The 18,637-nt window shown below is 44.2% G+C and overlaps 1 protein-coding gene across 1 annotated transcript in view; it reads right to left on the bottom strand.

The window, feature by feature from the left end:
- irak3 (interleukin-1 receptor-associated kinase 3) overlaps positions 1-18,128 on the bottom strand; it is a 37,693-nt gene extending 19,565 nt beyond the window's left edge. The window contains exons 1-4 of the mRNA XM_055937278.1: positions 17,970-18,128; positions 4,626-4,808; positions 4,253-4,329; positions 1,680-1,749 (exon numbers count right to left, since the gene is read on the bottom strand). Of these exons, the coding sequence (XP_055793253.1) occupies positions 1,680-1,749; positions 4,253-4,329; positions 4,626-4,808; positions 17,970-18,072 (433 nt within the window). The 5' untranslated portion in view covers positions 18,073-18,128. The remainder of the gene's footprint in view (positions 1-1,679; positions 1,750-4,252; positions 4,330-4,625; positions 4,809-17,969) is intronic.
- Positions 18,129-18,637: the final 509 nt, after the last annotated feature.

The following is an 18,637-nucleotide window of genomic DNA, read 5'->3' as shown; positions in this document are numbered from 1 at the left end:
AGGGACCATCTCAACACATCAGTCTGTTGAATCTAGGGACCATCTCAACACATCAGTCTGTTGTAACTAGGGACCATCTCACCACATCAGTCTGTTGTAATTAGGGACCATCTCAACACATCAGTCTGTTGTATCTAGGGACCATCTCAACACATCAGTCTGTTGTAACTAGGGACCATCTCACCACATCAGTCTGTTGTAATTAGGGACCATCTCACCACATCAGTCTGTTGTAACTAGGGACCATCTCAACACATCAGTCTGTTGTATCTAGGGACCATCTCAACACATCAGTCTGTTGTAACTAGGGACCATCTCAACATATCAGTCTGTTGTAACTAGGGACCATCTCACCACATCAGTCTGTTGTAATTAGGGACCATCTCACCACATCAGTCTGTTGTAACTAGGGACCATCTCAACACATCAGTCTGTAGTAACTAGGGACCATCGCAACACATCAGTCTGTTGTAACTAGGGACCATCTCAACATATCAGTCTGTTGTAACTAGGGACCATCTCACCACATCAGTCTGTTGTAACAGAGGTGTGATGTTTTGATGAGATGCGATGTTTTGATGAGGTGTGATGTTTTGATGAGGTGCGATGTTTTGATGAGGTGTGATGTTTTGATGAGGTGTGATGTTTTGATGAGGTGCGATGTTTTGATGAGGTGTGATGTTTTGATGAGGTGTGATGTTTTGATGAGGTGCGATGTTTTGATGAGGTGTGATGTTTTGATGAGGTGCGATGTTTTGATGAGGTGTGATGTTTTGATGAGGTGCGATGTTTTGATGAGGTGTGATGTTTTGATGAGGTGTGATGTTTTGATGAGGTGCGATGTTTTGATGAGGTGTGATGTTTTGATGAGGTGTGATGTTTTGATGAGGTGCGATGTTTTGATGAGGTGTGATGTTTTGATGAGGTGTGATGTTTTGATGAGGTGCGATGTTTTGATGAGGTGTGATGTTTTGATGAGGTGCGATGTTTTGATGAGGTGTGATGTTTTGATGAGGTGTGATGTTTTGATGAGGTGCGATGTTTTGATGAGGTGTGATGTTTTGATGAGGTGTGATGTTTTGATGAGGTGCGATGTTTTGATGAGGTGTGATGTTTTGATGAGGTGTGATGTTTTGATGAGGTGCGATGTTTTGATGAGGTGTGATGTTTTGATGAGGTGCGATGTTTTGATGAGGTGTGATGTTTTGATGAGGTGTGATGTTTTGATGAGGTGTGATGTTTTGATGAGGTGCGATGTTTTGATGAGGTGTGATGTTTTGATGAGGTGTGATGTTTTGATGAGGTGCGATGTTTTGATGAGGTGCTGTGTTTTGATGACCCAACATAAGAACGTGTGATAGTAGTACTAACATAGCACGATGAATAAACTTCCTACTGAAACAATGAAATGACTCAGCAATCTAATGTATTCATCTCATTAGGAATATTAAAAGGTGGACAGAAAATCATAAAAAATTTAAAGAATAATAACATTGTCACATACATTGGATAGGTGCAGTCAGTCTGCACCTATCCGATGTATGTGACAATACATTTTACAATACGTTTTACAAGGTAGTAGTACGGCGCCCCTGCAGCTAATTAGGGTTAAGTGCCTTGCTCAAGGGCACACGGGCAGTTTTTCACATCGTCGGCTCAGCAACCTTTCAGTTAAGTACCTTTACTAGACACATGGTAAATAGACTGGTTCCAACCAGGTTGGGTCGACTCGCTGGCAGGTGGGGGTGACTGAGAAAACAGGACATGAGGACAAAAACACACACAACATGGAACATACAACAGACAGCAGTTATTACAGTGTAATAAAGGATGAATTACAGAGTGACACATGGACTGGCCTACAGACAGCAGTTATTACAGTGTAACAAAGGATGAATTACAGGGTGACACATGGACTAGCCTACATAGACAGCAGTTATGACAGTGTAACAAAGGATGAATTACAGGGTGATACATGGACGTGCCTACATAGACAGCAGTTATTACAGTGTAACAAAGGATGAATTACAGGGTGACACATGGACTGGCCTACAGACAGCAGTTATTACAGTGTAACAAAGGATGAATTACAGGGTGACACATGGACTGGCCTACAGACAGCAGTTATTACAGTGTAACAAAGGATGAATTACAGGGTGACACATGGACTGGCCTACAGACAGCAGTTATTACAGTGTAACAAAGGATGAATTACAGGGTGACACATGGACTGGCCTACATAGACAGCAGTTATTACAGTGTAACAAAGGATGAATTACAGGGTGACACATGGACTGGCCTATTGACAGCAGTTATTACAGTATAACAAAGGATGAATTACAGGGTGACACATGGACTAGCCTATCACGGGTGATGAGGGGAGGGGTTTGATTAATAGATATATCATGACATAAGTAGTAGCCTATCACCGGTGATGAGGGGAGGGGTTTGATTAATAGATATATCATGACATAAGTAGTAGCCTATCACGGGTGATGAGGGGAGGGGTTTGATTAATAGATATATCATGACATAAGTAGTAGCCTATCACGGGTGATGAGGGGAGGGGTTTGATTAATAGATATATCATGACATAAGTAGTAGCCTATCATGGGTGATGAGGGGAGGGGTTTGATTAATAGATATATCATGACATAAGTAGTAGCCCATCACGGGTGATGAGGGGAGGGGTTTGATTAATAGATATATCATGACATAAGTAGTAGCCTATCATGGGTGATGAGGGGAGGGGTTTGATTAATAGATATATCATGACATAAGTAGTAGCCTATCATGGGTGATGAGGGGAGGGGTTTGATTAATAGATATATCATGACATAAGTAGTAGCCTATCACGGGTGATGAGGGGAGGGGTTTGATTAATAGATATATCATGACATAAGTAGTAGCCTATCACGGGTGACTGGGGAGGGGAGGAGTTTGATTAATAGATATATCATGACATAAGTAGTAGCCTATCACGGGTGACTGGGGAGGGGAGGAGTTTGATTAATAGATATATCATGACATAAGTAGTAGCCTATCACGGGTGATGAGGGGAGGGGTTTGATTAATAGATATATCAAGACATAAGTAGTAGCCTATCACGGGTGATGAGGGGAGGGGTTTGATTAATAGATATATCATGACATAAGTAGTAGCCTATCCCGGGTGATGGGGGGAGGGGTTTGATTAATAGATATATCATGACATAAGTAGTAGCCTATCACGGGTGACTGGGGAGGGGAGGAGTTTGATTAATATATATATCATGACATAACTAGTTGCCTACCGCGGGTGACTGAGGAGCGGAGGGGTTTGATTAATAGATATATCATGACATAAGTAGTAGCCTATCACGGGTGATGAGGGGAGGGGTTTGATTAATAGATATATCATGACATAAGTAGTAGCCTATCACGGGTGATGAGGGGAGGGGTTTGATTAATAGATATATCATGACATAACTAGTTGCCTACCGCGGGTGACTGAGGAGCAGAGGGATTTGATTAATAGATATATCATGACATAACTAGTTGCCTACCGCGGGTGACTGAGGAGCGGAGGGGTTTGATTAATAGATATATAATGACCAGTTAAAGTAGCCTACCGCGGGTGACTGAGGAGCAGAGGGGTTTGATTAATAGATATATCATGACATAAGTAGTAGCCTATCACGGGTGATGAGGGGAGGGGTTTGATTAATAGATATATCATGACATAAGTAGTAGCCTATTACGGGTGATGAGGGGAGGGGTTTGATTAATAGATATATCATGACATAAGTAGTAGCCTATCACAGGTGACTTAGGAGCGGAGGGGTTTGATTAATAGATATATCATGACATAAGCAGTAGCCTATCACAGGTGACTTAGGAGCGGAGGGGTTTGATTAATAGATATATCATGACATAACTAGTTTCCTACCGCGGGTGACTGAGGAGCGGAGGGGTTTGATTAATAGATATATCATGACATAAGTAGTAGCCTACCGCGGGTGACTGAGGAGCAGAGGGGTTTGATTAATAGATATATCATGACATAAGTAGTAGCCTACCGCGGGTGACTGAGGAGCAGAGGGGTTTGATTAATAGATATATCATGACATAACTAGTTGCCTACCGCGGGTGACTGAGGAGCAGAGGGGTTTGATTAATAGATATATCATGACATAAGTAGTTTCCTACCGTGGGTGACTGAGGAGCGGAGGGGTTTGATTAATAGATATATCATGACATAACTAGTTTCCTACCTCGGGTGACTGAGGAGCGGAGGGGTTATCCCTGCTGCTGTTTGATGGTCCACTGTTGGGGAAGGAATACTGTGTTTCTGAAAGGACATTTCACGGTTTTATTAACCACTAATAACATCGACCCACATTATCAACCATTAGTGTAGCAGGACACTGAAAATGTTGAGTCTGACAGATTGCTAAATGTGTTGTTGACAGTGTTGAGTGTTTGCACACAAATAGAGGAGGTTTACGCAACAATGACATTACAGAAGTGAAACCAAAAGGGTTTGCTTCAGTGAAAAACAAGCTACAGTTCTGGAAGTGGTAACGTGTAGAATACGAAACAGACACAAACTGCACCGTCATATAGGTCTACTAATAGTCCCCTTACCTTGAGGAGTAAAGATCTGTAGAGCTCGGTAGTGACCCATATCCTCCAACACATTCACAAGGTCCCCAACAGTTTTGTTCTGTTGCGCCCACGACCAGATGAGTTCTCGTGTGGGGCTCTTGCCTATTGCCTCCAGCCTCTCGGTGCGTCGCACCTCCGTCCAACTTGACACGATACGCGCAGCTGAAGGGAGATAGATAAAGTAGAGAAATACACATATTTACAACAGGAAGCACGCTCTTAAAGTGCGTGGGCGAATTGTCCGTCTGGCAATTCTGGCAAATGCCAGAAGGGCCGGACCATCTTTTAATGAGGTGGGCTGGTCAAAATTGACCCAAATATATATAGATTAAAAAAATGTATTTAAAAAATGACACGGCCGGTGTTTGTTATATGACTTTTGTGCAACTTCTCTGTTGTCATAATAATCTATAGTGAGCATTTGGCTGACCAGTGAGCAATGGCCGGCACCCCACCAAGATGAGTCAGGCCAGTTCTCTGATTGGCTGAGCTGAGGTGGAACAAATTCACATTCAAAGTCAAACACACATTATCAGTGAGACCCGCTCTCTGTCAGTCACTTATCAGTGAGACCCGCTCTCTGTCAGTCACTTATCAGTGAGACCCGCTCTCTGTCAGTCACTTATCAGTGAGACCTGCTCTCTGTCAGTCACTTATCAGTGAGACCTGCTCTGTGTCAGTCACTTATCAGTGAGACCAGCTCTCTGTCAGTCACTTATCAGTGAGACCTGCTCTCTGTCAGTCACTTATCAGTGAGACCAGCTCTCTGTCAGTCACTTATCAGTGAGGCCCGCTCTCTGTCAGTCACTTATCAGTGAGACTAGCTCTCTGTCAGTCACTTATCAGTAAGACCAGCTCTCTGTCAGTCACTTATCAGTGAGACCCGCTCTCTGTCAGTCACTTATCAGTGAGACCAGCTCTCTGTCAGTCACTTATCAGTGAGACCAGCTCTCTGTCAGTCACTTATCAGTGAGACCAGCTCTCTGTCAGTCACTTATCAGTGAGACCCGCTCTCTGTCAGTCACTTATCAGTGAGACCAGCTCTCTGTCAGTCACTTATCAGTGAGACCAGCTCTCTGTCAGTCACTTATCAGTGAGACCAGCTCTCTGTCAGTCACTTATCAGTGAGACCTGCTCTCTGTCAGTCACTTATCAGTGAGACCAGCTCTCTGTCAGTCACTTATCAGTGAGACCAGCTCTCTGTCAGTCACTTAATCAAAACAGAATATCACATATCAAAGAGTGAGACCAGCTCTCTGTCAGTCACTTATCAGTGAGACCAGCTCTCTGTCAGTCACTTATCAGTGAGACCAGCTCTCTGTCAGTCACTTATCAGTGAGACCCGCTCTCTGTCAGTCACTTATCAGTGAGACCCGCTCTCTGTCAGTCACTTATCAGTGAGACCCGCTCTCTGTCAGTCACTTATCAGTGAGACCCGCTCTCTGTCAGTCACTTATCAGTGAGACCCGCTCTCTGTCAGTCACTTATCAGTGAGACATGCTCTCTGTCGGTCACTTATCAGTGAGACCAGCTCTCTGTCAGTCACTTATCAGTGAGACCCACTCTCTGTCAGTCACTTATCAGTGAGACCCGCTCTCTGTCAGTCACTTATCAGTGAGACCAGCTCTCTGTCAGTCACTTATCAGTGAGACCTGCTCTCTGTCAGTCACTTATCAGTGAGACCAGCTCTCTGTCAGTCACTTATCAGTGAGACCAGCTCTCTGTCAGTCACTTAATCAAAACAGAATATCACATATCAAAGAGTGAGACCAGCTCTCTGTCAGTCACTTATCAGTGAGACCAGCTCTCTGTCAGTCACTTATCAGTGAGACCAGCTCTCTGTCAGTCACTTATCAGTGAGACCCGCTCTCTGTCAGTCACTTATCAGTGAGACCCGCTCTCTGTCAGTCACTTATCAGTGAGACCCGCTCTCTGTCAGTCACTTATCAGTGAGACCCGCTCTCTGTCAGTCACTTATCAGTGAGACCCGCTCTCTGTCAGTCACTTATCAGTGAGACCTGCTCTCTGTCGGTCACTTATCAGTGAGACCAGCTCTCTGTCAGTCACTTATCAGTGAGACCCACTCTCTGTCAGTCACTTATCAGTGAGACCCGCTCTCTGTCAGTCACTTATCAGTGAGACCCGCTCTCTGTCAGTCACTTATCAGTGAGACCATCTCTGTCAGTCACTTATCAGTGAGACCAGCTCTCTGTCAGTCACTTATCAGTGAGACCAGCTCTCTGTCAGTCACTTATCAGAGAGACCAGCTCTCTGTCAGTCACTTATCAGTGAGACCCGCTCTCTGTCAGTCACTTATCAGTGAGACCTGCTCTCTGTCAATCACTTATCAGTGAGACCAGCTCTCTGTCAGTCACTTATCAGTGAGACCAGCTCTCTGTCAGTCACTTAATCAAAACAGAATATCACATATCAAAGAGTGAGACCAGCTCTCTGTCAGTCACTTATCAGTGAGACCAGCTCTCTGTCAGTCACTTATCAGTGAGACCAGCTCTCTGTCAGTCACTTATCAGTGAGACCCGCTCTCTGTCAGTCACTTATCAGTGAGACCCGCTTTCTGTCAGTCACTTATCAGTGAGACCCGCTCTCTGTCAGTCACTTATTAGTGAGACCCGCTCTCTGTCAGTCACTTATCAGTGAGACCCGCTCTCTGTCGGTCACTTATCAGTGAGACCAGCTCTCTGTCAGTCACTTATCAGTGAGACCCACTCTCTGTCAGTCACTTATCAGTGAGACCCGCTCTCTGTCAGTCACTTATCAGTGAGACCCACTCTCTGTCAGTCACTTATCAGTGAGACCCGCTCTCTGTCAGTCACTTATCAGTGAGACCAGCTCTCTGTCAGTCACTTATCAGTGAGACCAGCTCTCTGTCAGTCACTTATCAGTGAGACCAGCTCTCTGTCAGTCACTTATCAGTGAGACCCGCTCTCTGTCAGTCACTTATCAGTGAGACCTGCTCTCTGTCAATCACTTATCAGTGAGACCAGCTCTCTGTCAGTCACTTAATCAAAACAGAATATCACATATCAAAGAGTGAGACCAGCTCTCTGTCAGTCACTTATCAGTGAGACCAGCACTCTGTCAGTCATTCATCAGTGAGACCTGCTCTCTGTCAGTCACTTATCAGTGAGACCAGCTCTCTGTCAGTCACTTAATCAAAACAGAATATCACATATCAAAGAGTGAGACCAGCTCTCTGTCAGTCACTTATCAGTGAGACCAGCTCTCTGTCAGTCACTTATCAGTGAGACCAGCTCTCTGTCAGTCACTTAATCAAAACAGAATATCACATATCAAAGAGTGAGACCAGCTCTCTGTCAGTCACTTATCAGTGAGACCAGCTCTCTGTCAGTCACTTATCAGTGAGACCAGCTCTCTGTCAGTCACTTATCAGTGAGACCCGCTCTCTGTCAGTCACTTATCAGTGAGACCCGCTCTCTGTCAGTCACTTATCAGTGAGACCCGCTCTCTGTCAGTCACTTATCAGTGAGACCCGCTCTCTGTCAGTTACTTATCAGTGAGACCCGCTCTCTGTCAGTCACTTATCAGTGAGACCCGCTCTCTGTCAGTCACTTATCAGTGAGACATGCTCTCTGTCGGTCACTTATCAGTGAGACCAGCTCTCTGTCAGTCACTTATCAGTGAGACCCACTCTCTGTCAGTCACTTATCAGTGAGACCAGCTCTCTGTCAGTCACTTATCAGTGAGACCAGCTCTCTGTCAGTCACTTAATCAAAACAGAATATCACATATCAAAGAGTGAGACCAGCTCTCTGTCAGTCACTTATCAGTGAGACCAGCTCTCTGTCAGTCACTTATCAGTGAGACCAGCTCTCTGTCAGTCACTTATCAGTGAGACCCGCTCTCTGTCAGTCACTTATCAGTGAGACCCGCTCTCTGTCAGTCACTTATCAGTGAGACCCGCTCTCTGTCAGTCACTTATCAGTGAGACCCGCTCTCTGTCAGTCACTTATCAGTGAGACCCGCTCTCTGTCAGTCACTTATCAGTGAGACCTGCTCTCTGTCGGTCACTTATCAGTGAGACCAGCTCTCTGTCAGTCACTTATCAGTGAGACCCACTCTCTGTCAGTCACTTATCAGTGAGACCCGCTCTCTGTCAGTCACTTATCAGTGAGACCCGCTCTCTGTCAGTCACTTATCAGTGAGACCATCTCTGTCAGTCACTTATCAGTGAGACCAGCTCTCTGTCAGTCACTTATCAGTGAGACCAGCTCTCTGTCAGTCACTTATCAGTGAGACCAGCTCTCTGTCAGTCACTTATCAGTGAGACCCGCTCTCTGTCAGTCACTTATCAGTGAGACCCGCTCTCTGTCAGTCACTTATCAGTGAGACCCGCTCTCTGTCAGTCACTTATCAGTGAGACCCGCTCTCTGTCAGTCACTTATCAGTGAGACCCGCTCTCTGTCAGTCACTTATCAGTGAGACATGCTCTCTGTCGGTCACTTATCAGTGAGACCAGCTCTCTGTCAGTCACTTATCAGTGAGACCCACTCTCTGTCAGTCACTTATCAGTGAGACCCGCTCTCTGTCAGTCACTTATCAGTGAGACCAGCTCTCTGTCAGTCACTTATCAGTGAGACCTGCTCTCTGTCAGTCACTTATCAGTGAGACCAGCTCTCTGTCAGTCACTTATCAGTGAGACCAGCTCTCTGTCAGTCACTTAATCAAAACAGAATATCACATATCAAAGAGTGAGACCAGCTCTCTGTCAGTCACTTATCAGTGAGACCAGCTCTCTGTCAGTCACTTATCAGTGAGACCAGCTCTCTGTCAGTCACTTATCAGTGAGACCCGCTCTCTGTCAGTCACTTATCAGTGAGACCCGCTCTCTGTCAGTCACTTATCAGTGAGACCCGCTCTCTGTCAGTCACTTATCAGTGAGACCCGCTCTCTGTCAGTCACTTATCAGTGAGACCCGCTCTCTGTCAGTCACTTATCAGTGAGACCTGCTCTCTGTCGGTCACTTATCAGTGAGACCAGCTCTCTGTCAGTCACTTATCAGTGAGACCCACTCTCTGTCAGTCACTTATCAGTGAGACCCGCTCTCTGTCAGTCACTTATCAGTGAGACCCGCTCTCTGTCAGTCACTTATCAGTGAGACCATCTCTGTCAGTCACTTATCAGTGAGACCAGCTCTCTGTCAGTCACTTATCAGTGAGACCAGCTCTCTGTCAGTCACTTATCAGTGAGACCAGCTCTCTGTCAGTCACTTATCAGTGAGACCCGCTCTCTGTCAGTCACTTATCAGTGAGACCTGCTCTCTGTCAATCACTTATCAGTGAGACCAGCTCTCTGTCAGTCACTTATCAGTGAGACCAGCTCTCTGTCAGTCACTTAATCAAAACAGAATATCACATATCAAAGAGTGAGACCAGCTCTCTGTCAGTCACTTATCAGTGAGACCAGCTCTCTGTCAGTCACTTATCAGTGAGACCAGCTCTCTGTCAGTCACTTATCAGTGAGACCCGCTCTCTGTCAGTCACTTATCAGTGAGACCCGCTTTCTGTCAGTCACTTATCAGTGAGACCCGCTCTCTGTCAGTCACTTATCAGTGAGACCAGCTCTCTGTCAGTCACTTATCAGTGAGACCAGCTCTCTGTCAGTCACTTATCAGTGAGACCAGCTCTCTGTCAGTCACTTATCAGTGAGACCCGCTCTCTGTCAGTCACTTATCAGTGAGACCTGCTCTCTGTCAATCACTTATCAGTGAGACCAGCTCTCTGTCAGTCACTTAATCAAAACAGAATATCACATATCAAAGAGTGAGACCAGCTCTCTGTCAGTCACTTATCAGTGAGACCAGCACTCTGTCAGTCATTCATCAGTGAGACCTGCTCTCTGTCAGTCACTTATCAGTGAGACCAGCTCTCTGTCAGTCACTTAATCAAAACAGAATATCACATATCAAAGAGTGAGACCAGCTCTCTGTCAGTCACTTATCAGTGAGACCAGCTCTCTGTCAGTCACTTATCAGTGAGACCAGCTCTCTGTCAGTCACTTAATCAAAACAGAATATCACATATCAAAGAGTGAGACCAGCTCTCTGTCAGTCACTTATCAGTGAGACCAGCTCTCTGTCAGTCACTTATCAGTGAGACCAGCTCTCTGTCAGTCACTTATCAGTGAGACCCGCTCTCTGTCAGTCACTTATCAGTGAGACCCGCTCTCTGTCAGTCACTTATCAGTGAGACCCGCTCTCTGTCAGTCACTTATCAGTGAGACCCGCTCTCTGTCAGTTACTTATCAGTGAGACCCGCTCTCTGTCAGTCACTTATCAGTGAGACCCGCTCTCTGTCAGTCACTTATCAGTGAGACATGCTCTCTGTCGGTCACTTATCAGTGAGACCAGCTCTCTGTCAGTCACTTATCAGTGAGACCCACTCTCTGTCAGTCACTTATCAGTGAGACCAGCTCTCTGTCAGTCACTTATCAGTGAGACCAGCTCTCTGTCAGTCACTTAATCAAAACAGAATATCACATATCAAAGAGTGAGACCAGCTCTCTGTCAGTCACTTATCAGTGAGACCAGCTCTCTGTCAGTCACTTATCAGTGAGACCAGCTCTCTGTCAGTCACTTATCAGTGAGACCCGCTCTCTGTCAGTCACTTATCAGTGAGACCCGCTCTCTGTCAGTCACTTATCAGTGAGACCCGCTCTCTGTCAGTCACTTATCAGTGAGACCCGCTCTCTGTCAGTCACTTATCAGTGAGACCCGCTCTCTGTCAGTCACTTATCAGTGAGACCTGCTCTCTGTCGGTCACTTATCAGTGAGACCAGCTCTCTGTCAGTCACTTATCAGTGAGACCCACTCTCTGTCAGTCACTTATCAGTGAGACCCGCTCTCTGTCAGTCACTTATCAGTGAGACCCGCTCTCTGTCAGTCACTTATCAGTGAGACCATCTCTGTCAGTCACTTATCAGTGAGACCAGCTCTCTGTCAGTCACTTATCAGTGAGACCAGCTCTCTGTCAGTCACTTATCAGTGAGACCAGCTCTCTGTCAGTCACTTATCAGTGAGACCCGCTCTCTGTCAGTCACTTATCAGTGAGACCCGCTCTCTGTCAGTCACTTATCAGTGAGACCCGCTCTCTGTCAGTCACTTATCAGTGAGACCCGCTCTCTGTCAGTCACTTATCAGTGAGACCCGCTCTCTGTCAGTCACTTATCAGTGAGACATGCTCTCTGTCGGTCACTTATCAGTGAGACCAGCTCTCTGTCAGTCACTTATCAGTGAGACCCACTCTCTGTCAGTCACTTATCAGTGAGACCCGCTCTCTGTCAGTCACTTATCAGTGAGACCAGCTCTCTGTCAGTCACTTATCAGTGAGACCTGCTCTCTGTCAGTCACTTATCAGTGAGACCAGCTCTCTGTCAGTCACTTATCAGTGAGACCAGCTCTCTGTCAGTCACTTAATCAAAACAGAATATCACATATCAAAGAGTGAGACCAGCTCTCTGTCAGTCACTTATCAGTGAGACCAGCTCTCTGTCAGTCACTTATCAGTGAGACCAGCTCTCTGTCAGTCACTTATCAGTGAGACCCGCTCTCTGTCAGTCACTTATCAGTGAGACCCGCTCTCTGTCAGTCACTTATCAGTGAGACCCGCTCTCTGTCAGTCACTTATCAGTGAGACCCGCTCTCTGTCAGTCACTTATCAGTGAGACCCGCTCTCTGTCAGTCACTTATCAGTGAGACCTGCTCTCTGTCGGTCACTTATCAGTGAGACCAGCTCTCTGTCAGTCACTTATCAGTGAGACCCACTCTCTGTCAGTCACTTATCAGTGAGACCCGCTCTCTGTCAGTCACTTATCAGTGAGACCCGCTCTCTGTCAGTCACTTATCAGTGAGACCATCTCTGTCAGTCACTTATCAGTGAGACCAGCTCTCTGTCAGTCACTTATCAGTGAGACCAGCTCTCTGTCAGTCACTTATCAGTGAGACCAGCTCTCTGTCAGTCACTTATCAGTGAGACCCGCTCTCTGTCAGTCACTTATCAGTGAGACCTGCTCTCTGTCAATCACTTATCAGTGAGACCAGCTCTCTGTCAGTCACTTATCAGTGAGACCAGCTCTCTGTCAGTCACTTAATCAAAACAGAATATCACATATCAAAGAGTGAGACCAGCTCTCTGTCAGTCACTTATCAGTGAGACCAGCTCTCTGTCAGTCACTTATCAGTGAGACCAGCTCTCTGTCAGTCACTTATCAGTGAGACCCGCTCTCTGTCAGTCACTTATCAGTGAGACCCGCTTTCTGTCAGTCACTTATCAGTGAGACCCGCTCTCTGTCAGTCACTTATTAGTGAGACCCGCTCTCTGTCAGTCACTTATCAGTGAGACCCGCTCTCTGTCGGTGACTTATCAGTGAGACCAGCTCTCTGTCAGTCACTTATCAGTGAGACCCACTCTCTGTCAGTCACTTATCAGTGAGACCCGCTCTCTGTCAGTCACTTATCAGTGAGACCCACTCTCTGTCAGTCACTTATCAGTGAGACCCGCTCTCTGTCAGTCACTTATCAGTGAGACCAGCTCTCTGTCAGTCACTTATCAGTGAGACCAGCTCTCTGTCAGTCACTTATCAGTGAGACCAGCTCTCTGTCAGTCACTTATCAGTGAGACCCGCTCTCTGTCAGTCACTTATCAGTGAGACCTGCTCTCTGTCAATCACTTATCAGTGAGACCAGCTCTCTGTCAGTCACTTAATCAAAACAGAATATCACATATCAAAGAGTGAGACCAGCTCTCTGTCAGTCACTTATCAGTGAGACCAGCACTCTGTCAGTCATTCATCAGTGAGACCTGCTCTCTGTCAGTCACTTATCAGTGAGACCAGCTCTCTGTCAGTCACTTAATCAAAACAGAATATCACATATCAAAGAGTGAGACCAGCTCTCTGTCAGTCACTTATCAGTGAGACCAGCTCTCTGTCAGAACAGGAAATCATGTATCATGAAAACAGAAAGGTGGTGCTGAAACAGTTGGAGACCAAAAGAAGGCATCTTGGTGCTGACGTTGCTAAATGTCTGAAATGAACCCACTTCTTTACTAAAAGTTGTGGTTGTGCTGGTGTGAGAGCTGCAGAGAACAGTGGTGCAGTGGAGACAGAATACAGAGGAAGACTCACGCTGACACAGATCATGTGTCCTACTGCACACTGACACAGATCATGTATCCTACTGCACACTGACACAGATCATGTGTCCTACTGCACACTGACACAGATCCTGTATCCTACTGCACACTGACACAGATCATGTTTCCTACTGCACACTGACACAGATCAATGATCCTACTGCACACTGACACATATCATGTGTCCTACTGCACACTGACACAGATCCTGTATCCTACTGCACACTCACACAGATCATGGATCCTACTGCACACTGACACAGATCATGCATCCTACTGCACACTGACACAGATCATGTATCCTACTGCATACTGACACAGATCAATGATCCTACTGCACACTGACACAGATCATGGATCCTACTGCACACTGACACAGATCATGTGTCCTACTGCACACTGACACAGATCATGTATCCTACTGCACACTGACACAGATCATGGATCCTACTGCACACTGACACAGATCATGTGTCCTACTGCACACTGACACAGATCATGTGTCCTACTGCACACTGACACAGATCATGCGTCCTACTGCACACTGACACAGATCATGCATCCTACTGCACACTGACACAGATCATGCATCCTACTGCACACTGACACAGATCATGCATCCTACTGCACACTGACACAGATCATGTATCCTACTGCACTGACACAGATCATGTATCCTACTGCACTGACACAGATCATGTATCCTACTGCACTGACACAGATCATGTATCCTACTGCACACTGACACAGATCATGTATCCTACTGCACACTGACACAGATCCTGTATCCTACTGCACACTGACACAGATCATGTATCCTACTGCACACTGACACAGATCATGTGTCCTACTGCACACTGACACAGATCATGTATCCTACTGCACACTGACACAGATCCTGTATCCTACTGCACACTGACACAGATCATGTATCCTACTGCACACTAACACAGATCATGTGTCCTACTGCACACTGACACAGATCATGTATCCTACTGTTGCCAGTTAGGCCTCATATTTTAGCTGTATATTGTATAAAATAGTCTCTTCAGCCGGCAAGGCAACGAGGGTTTCTGATCTGTAGCAGAGAGGAAGAGCCGTGTATCTGGCCCCTCATTGGCTAGAGGGGAGACCTTATCTCACTTTACACGCCTGTAATCCTTCTACCCCCCCCCCCTAAAAGATTTAGATGCACTATTGTAAAGTGGTTGTTCCACTGAATATCATAAGGTGAATGCACCAATTTGTAAGTCGCTCTGGATAAGAGCGTCTGCTAAATGACTTAAATGTAAATGTAATGCCTTCCACCTTTGATGACACGTATTTCCATTGTTAAAGCGGCCACAATATAATAGATCACATTTAACGGTAGTGACTAGGGACTCCGGTGTCGGATTCCATTGCATATAACCACCACCATTGGAGGCTGGAAAGTCCCGTCTGAAATGCAATTGGCTCATCGGGAGGGCCCGTCACTGCTTGCTTCAAACGAAGCGCAATGCTGGAAATCTGTCCGCATCCACAGAAACTAGTCCCATCTTTCTATGACAAACACAGATGGTTTTATATATTGAATTAAATAGAGAGAACAAAACAGAGAGGAAAAGAGACTCTGACACAGACGTACCGCCAGTTGCTTAATGTTTAGGCTGTATATACAGACTAATATTAAACCCAGCTTAGTGGGCAGCGGGAACATGACATGCACTATCATTTATTAAGGTAACATAAGACAATGGTCCTCTATAAGAGAGTTCCAAACCTCTGAAGAAAACAGAGACACAGAGATGTACTGTCAGTTCCTTAATATGTAGTAGTAATTAACACTATGTAAAGGTAATTAACACTAGGCCTTAATATGTAGTAGTAATTAACACTAGTCCTTAATATGTAGTAGTAATTAACACTAGTCCTTAATATGTAGTAGTAATTAACACTAGTCCTTAATATGTAGTAGTAATTAATACTAGTCCTTAATATGTAGTAGTAATTAACACTAGTCCTTAATATGTAGTAGTAATTAATACTAGTCCTTAATATGTAGTAGTAATTAACACTAGTCCTTAATATGTAGTAGTAATTAACACCAGGCCTTAATATGTAGTAGTAATTAACACTAGGCCTTAATATGTAGTAGTAATTAACACTAGTCCTTAATATGTAGTAGTAATTAACACTAGGCCTTAATATGTAGTAGTAATTAACACTAGTCCTTAATATGTAGTAGTAATTAACACTAGGCCTTAATATGTAGTAGTAATTAACACTAGTCCTTAATATGTAGTAGTAATTAACACTAGTCCTTAATATGTAGTAGTAATTAACACTAGGCCTTAATATGTAGTAGTAATTAACACTAGTCCTTAATATGTAGTAGTAATTAACACTAGTCCTTAATATGTAGTAGTAATTAATACTAGTCCTTAATATGTAGTAGTAATTAATACTAGTCCTTAATATGTAGTAGTAATTAATACTAGTCCTTAATATGTAGTAGTAATTAACACTAGTCCTTAATATGTAGTAGTAATTAATACTAGTCCTTAATATGTAGTAGTAATTAATACTAGTCCTTAATATGTAGTAGTAATTAACACTAGTCCTTAATATGTAGTAGTAATTAACACTAGTCCTTAATATGTAGTAGTAATTAACACTAGGGCAGAGGGGAACAGTGTTGTAACGATGTGCAAAAACTTTAAAAGAGAAGATAAATAAACATAAATATGGGTTGTATTTACAATGGTGTTTGTTCTTCACTGGTTGCCCTTTTCTTGTGACAACAGGTCACACATCTTGTTGCTGTGATGGCACACTGTGGTATTTCACGCAGTAGATTTCGGAGTTGATCAACATTTGTTTTCGAATTCTTTGTGGATCTGTGTGATCTGAGGGAAATATGTGTCTCTAATATGGTCATACATTAGCCAGGAGGTTAGGAAGTGCATCTCACTCACTCACTCACTCACTCACTCACTCACTCATTCACTCACTCAGCAACAACCGGTCTCAATGCCTGACAGTCAGGAGCAGGTCACAGTGAAATATATGTATTGTCAGGAACTTAGAAAAAGCCCAAAAACCCGCAACCAGCGGCCAATACAATTTTTACCCGTGACATCGTTTTCAAAGTAGCCCAATCTGGCAGGAAAACTACAAACATGACAACTGACTCAATGACTGTGCAAGCCAATGTAGAGTGAGGTTAAATGCAGGTTAAATACATGGTATTTACATGATCCACATCTATACCATGGAAATATTTAAGGACAATGGCAGTACAATGGTAGTACAATCATACTTCAGGGCTAAAACCACAGTACATTTCCATGATTCAGACTATATCATGGTATTAATGAAAGTAACACAGTAGTACCATTGTATTAATGAAAGTACCATAGTAGTACCATGGTATTAATGAAAGTAGCACAGTAGTACCATGGTATTAATGAAAGTACCATAGTAGTACCATGGTATTAATGAAAGTACCACAGTAGTACCATGGTATTAATGAAAGTACCATAGTAGTACCATGGTATTAATGAAAGTACCATAGTAGTACCATGGTATTAATGAAAGTACCACAGTAGTACCATGGTATTAATGAAAGTACCACAGTAGTACCATGGTATTAATGAAAGTACCATAGTAGTACCATGGTATTAATGAAAGTACCATAGTAGTACCATGGTATTAATGAAAGTACCACAGTAGTACCATGGTATTAATGAAAGTACCATAGTAGTACCATGGTATTAATGAAAGTACCATAGTAGTACCATGGTATTAATGAAAGTACCACAGTAGTACCATGGTACATTTTTGTAAGGGGAGAGCAAGCAAGAGGCAAATGCCCTCGAAAACGGGCTATGGAGCAGTGATGTGAGCTGCTGTAGCTAAAATACCAGCGCTACTGTACATGTTTGACCCAGTCTGCCGATGTTATAGTGACGTTATACTATGTGCTATACCCCAACAGCGTTACATAGTGCGGTGGAAAAAAAAGTGAATGTGAATTTATCACAGAAGAGATCGTTAACATGTAATCTACACAATCTGTACCACAGTGTACACAACACTTCCGTGTAGGTAAACCCATAATTATTCAGCTTAAACCGCGCACAGAAAGTAACACTTGGTTCACATTACTCACCGAGCCCGCGCCACCCGAGGCTGTCATCACCGCTGTCGATTATCTTACAAAACGTCTCAATCAAAACTGGGGGGACATCATACAGGTACATAGAGGAGTCCATCTCAACTGCGACTGAACTAGAACGTTAATTATCATCAAGAATCGAACCCATGTGAAGCTAGCCACAATAAAGATTAGCCACGAAAGTTTAAAATGCGGTTCGCTTTCAAAATAAAAGTTCCTTTTTGAACGCGATTTAAATGGTTACAAATAGTTGAATCATGCCATATTTGGACTAGATAATGCTAAACAAGGTTGGAATGCTGTTATATAAATAAAATAAATAAAAAATAAATAAAAAACGAATTAATTAGAAAATCAGTTGAAAAAGCACTGTTAGAAGTACTAGAGCTCAGAATTGCATTGCGGGCATACTCATATTTTTCACTGTACAGTCTTAGATATGGATTGTGAATAAATGAAATGGGGTATCAGTCTACTCCGGGACACCCACAGAACACAACTATGAAGCGTTTACACCAATATTAGTGTTGTAGCTCTTATTGCGGGACTTTGACCGTGGATAAATCACCTCCCCAGTCAGCCTATTGGACGTATTGAATGCTGGTGTTTTTACAGACATTTTCCAATCCTCCCTCGACCAACAACCAGTGTCGTCTACTCAG

The sequence above is a fragment of the Salvelinus fontinalis genome, chromosome 11 (assembly GCF_029448725.1).
Source record: "Salvelinus fontinalis isolate EN_2023a chromosome 11, ASM2944872v1, whole genome shotgun sequence".
In the NCBI taxonomy this organism is placed as follows: Eukaryota; Metazoa; Chordata; class Actinopteri; order Salmoniformes; family Salmonidae; genus Salvelinus; species Salvelinus fontinalis.
The sequence above is the reverse complement of the archived record's forward strand: the minus strand, read 5'-3'. Positions and strand labels throughout refer to the sequence as shown.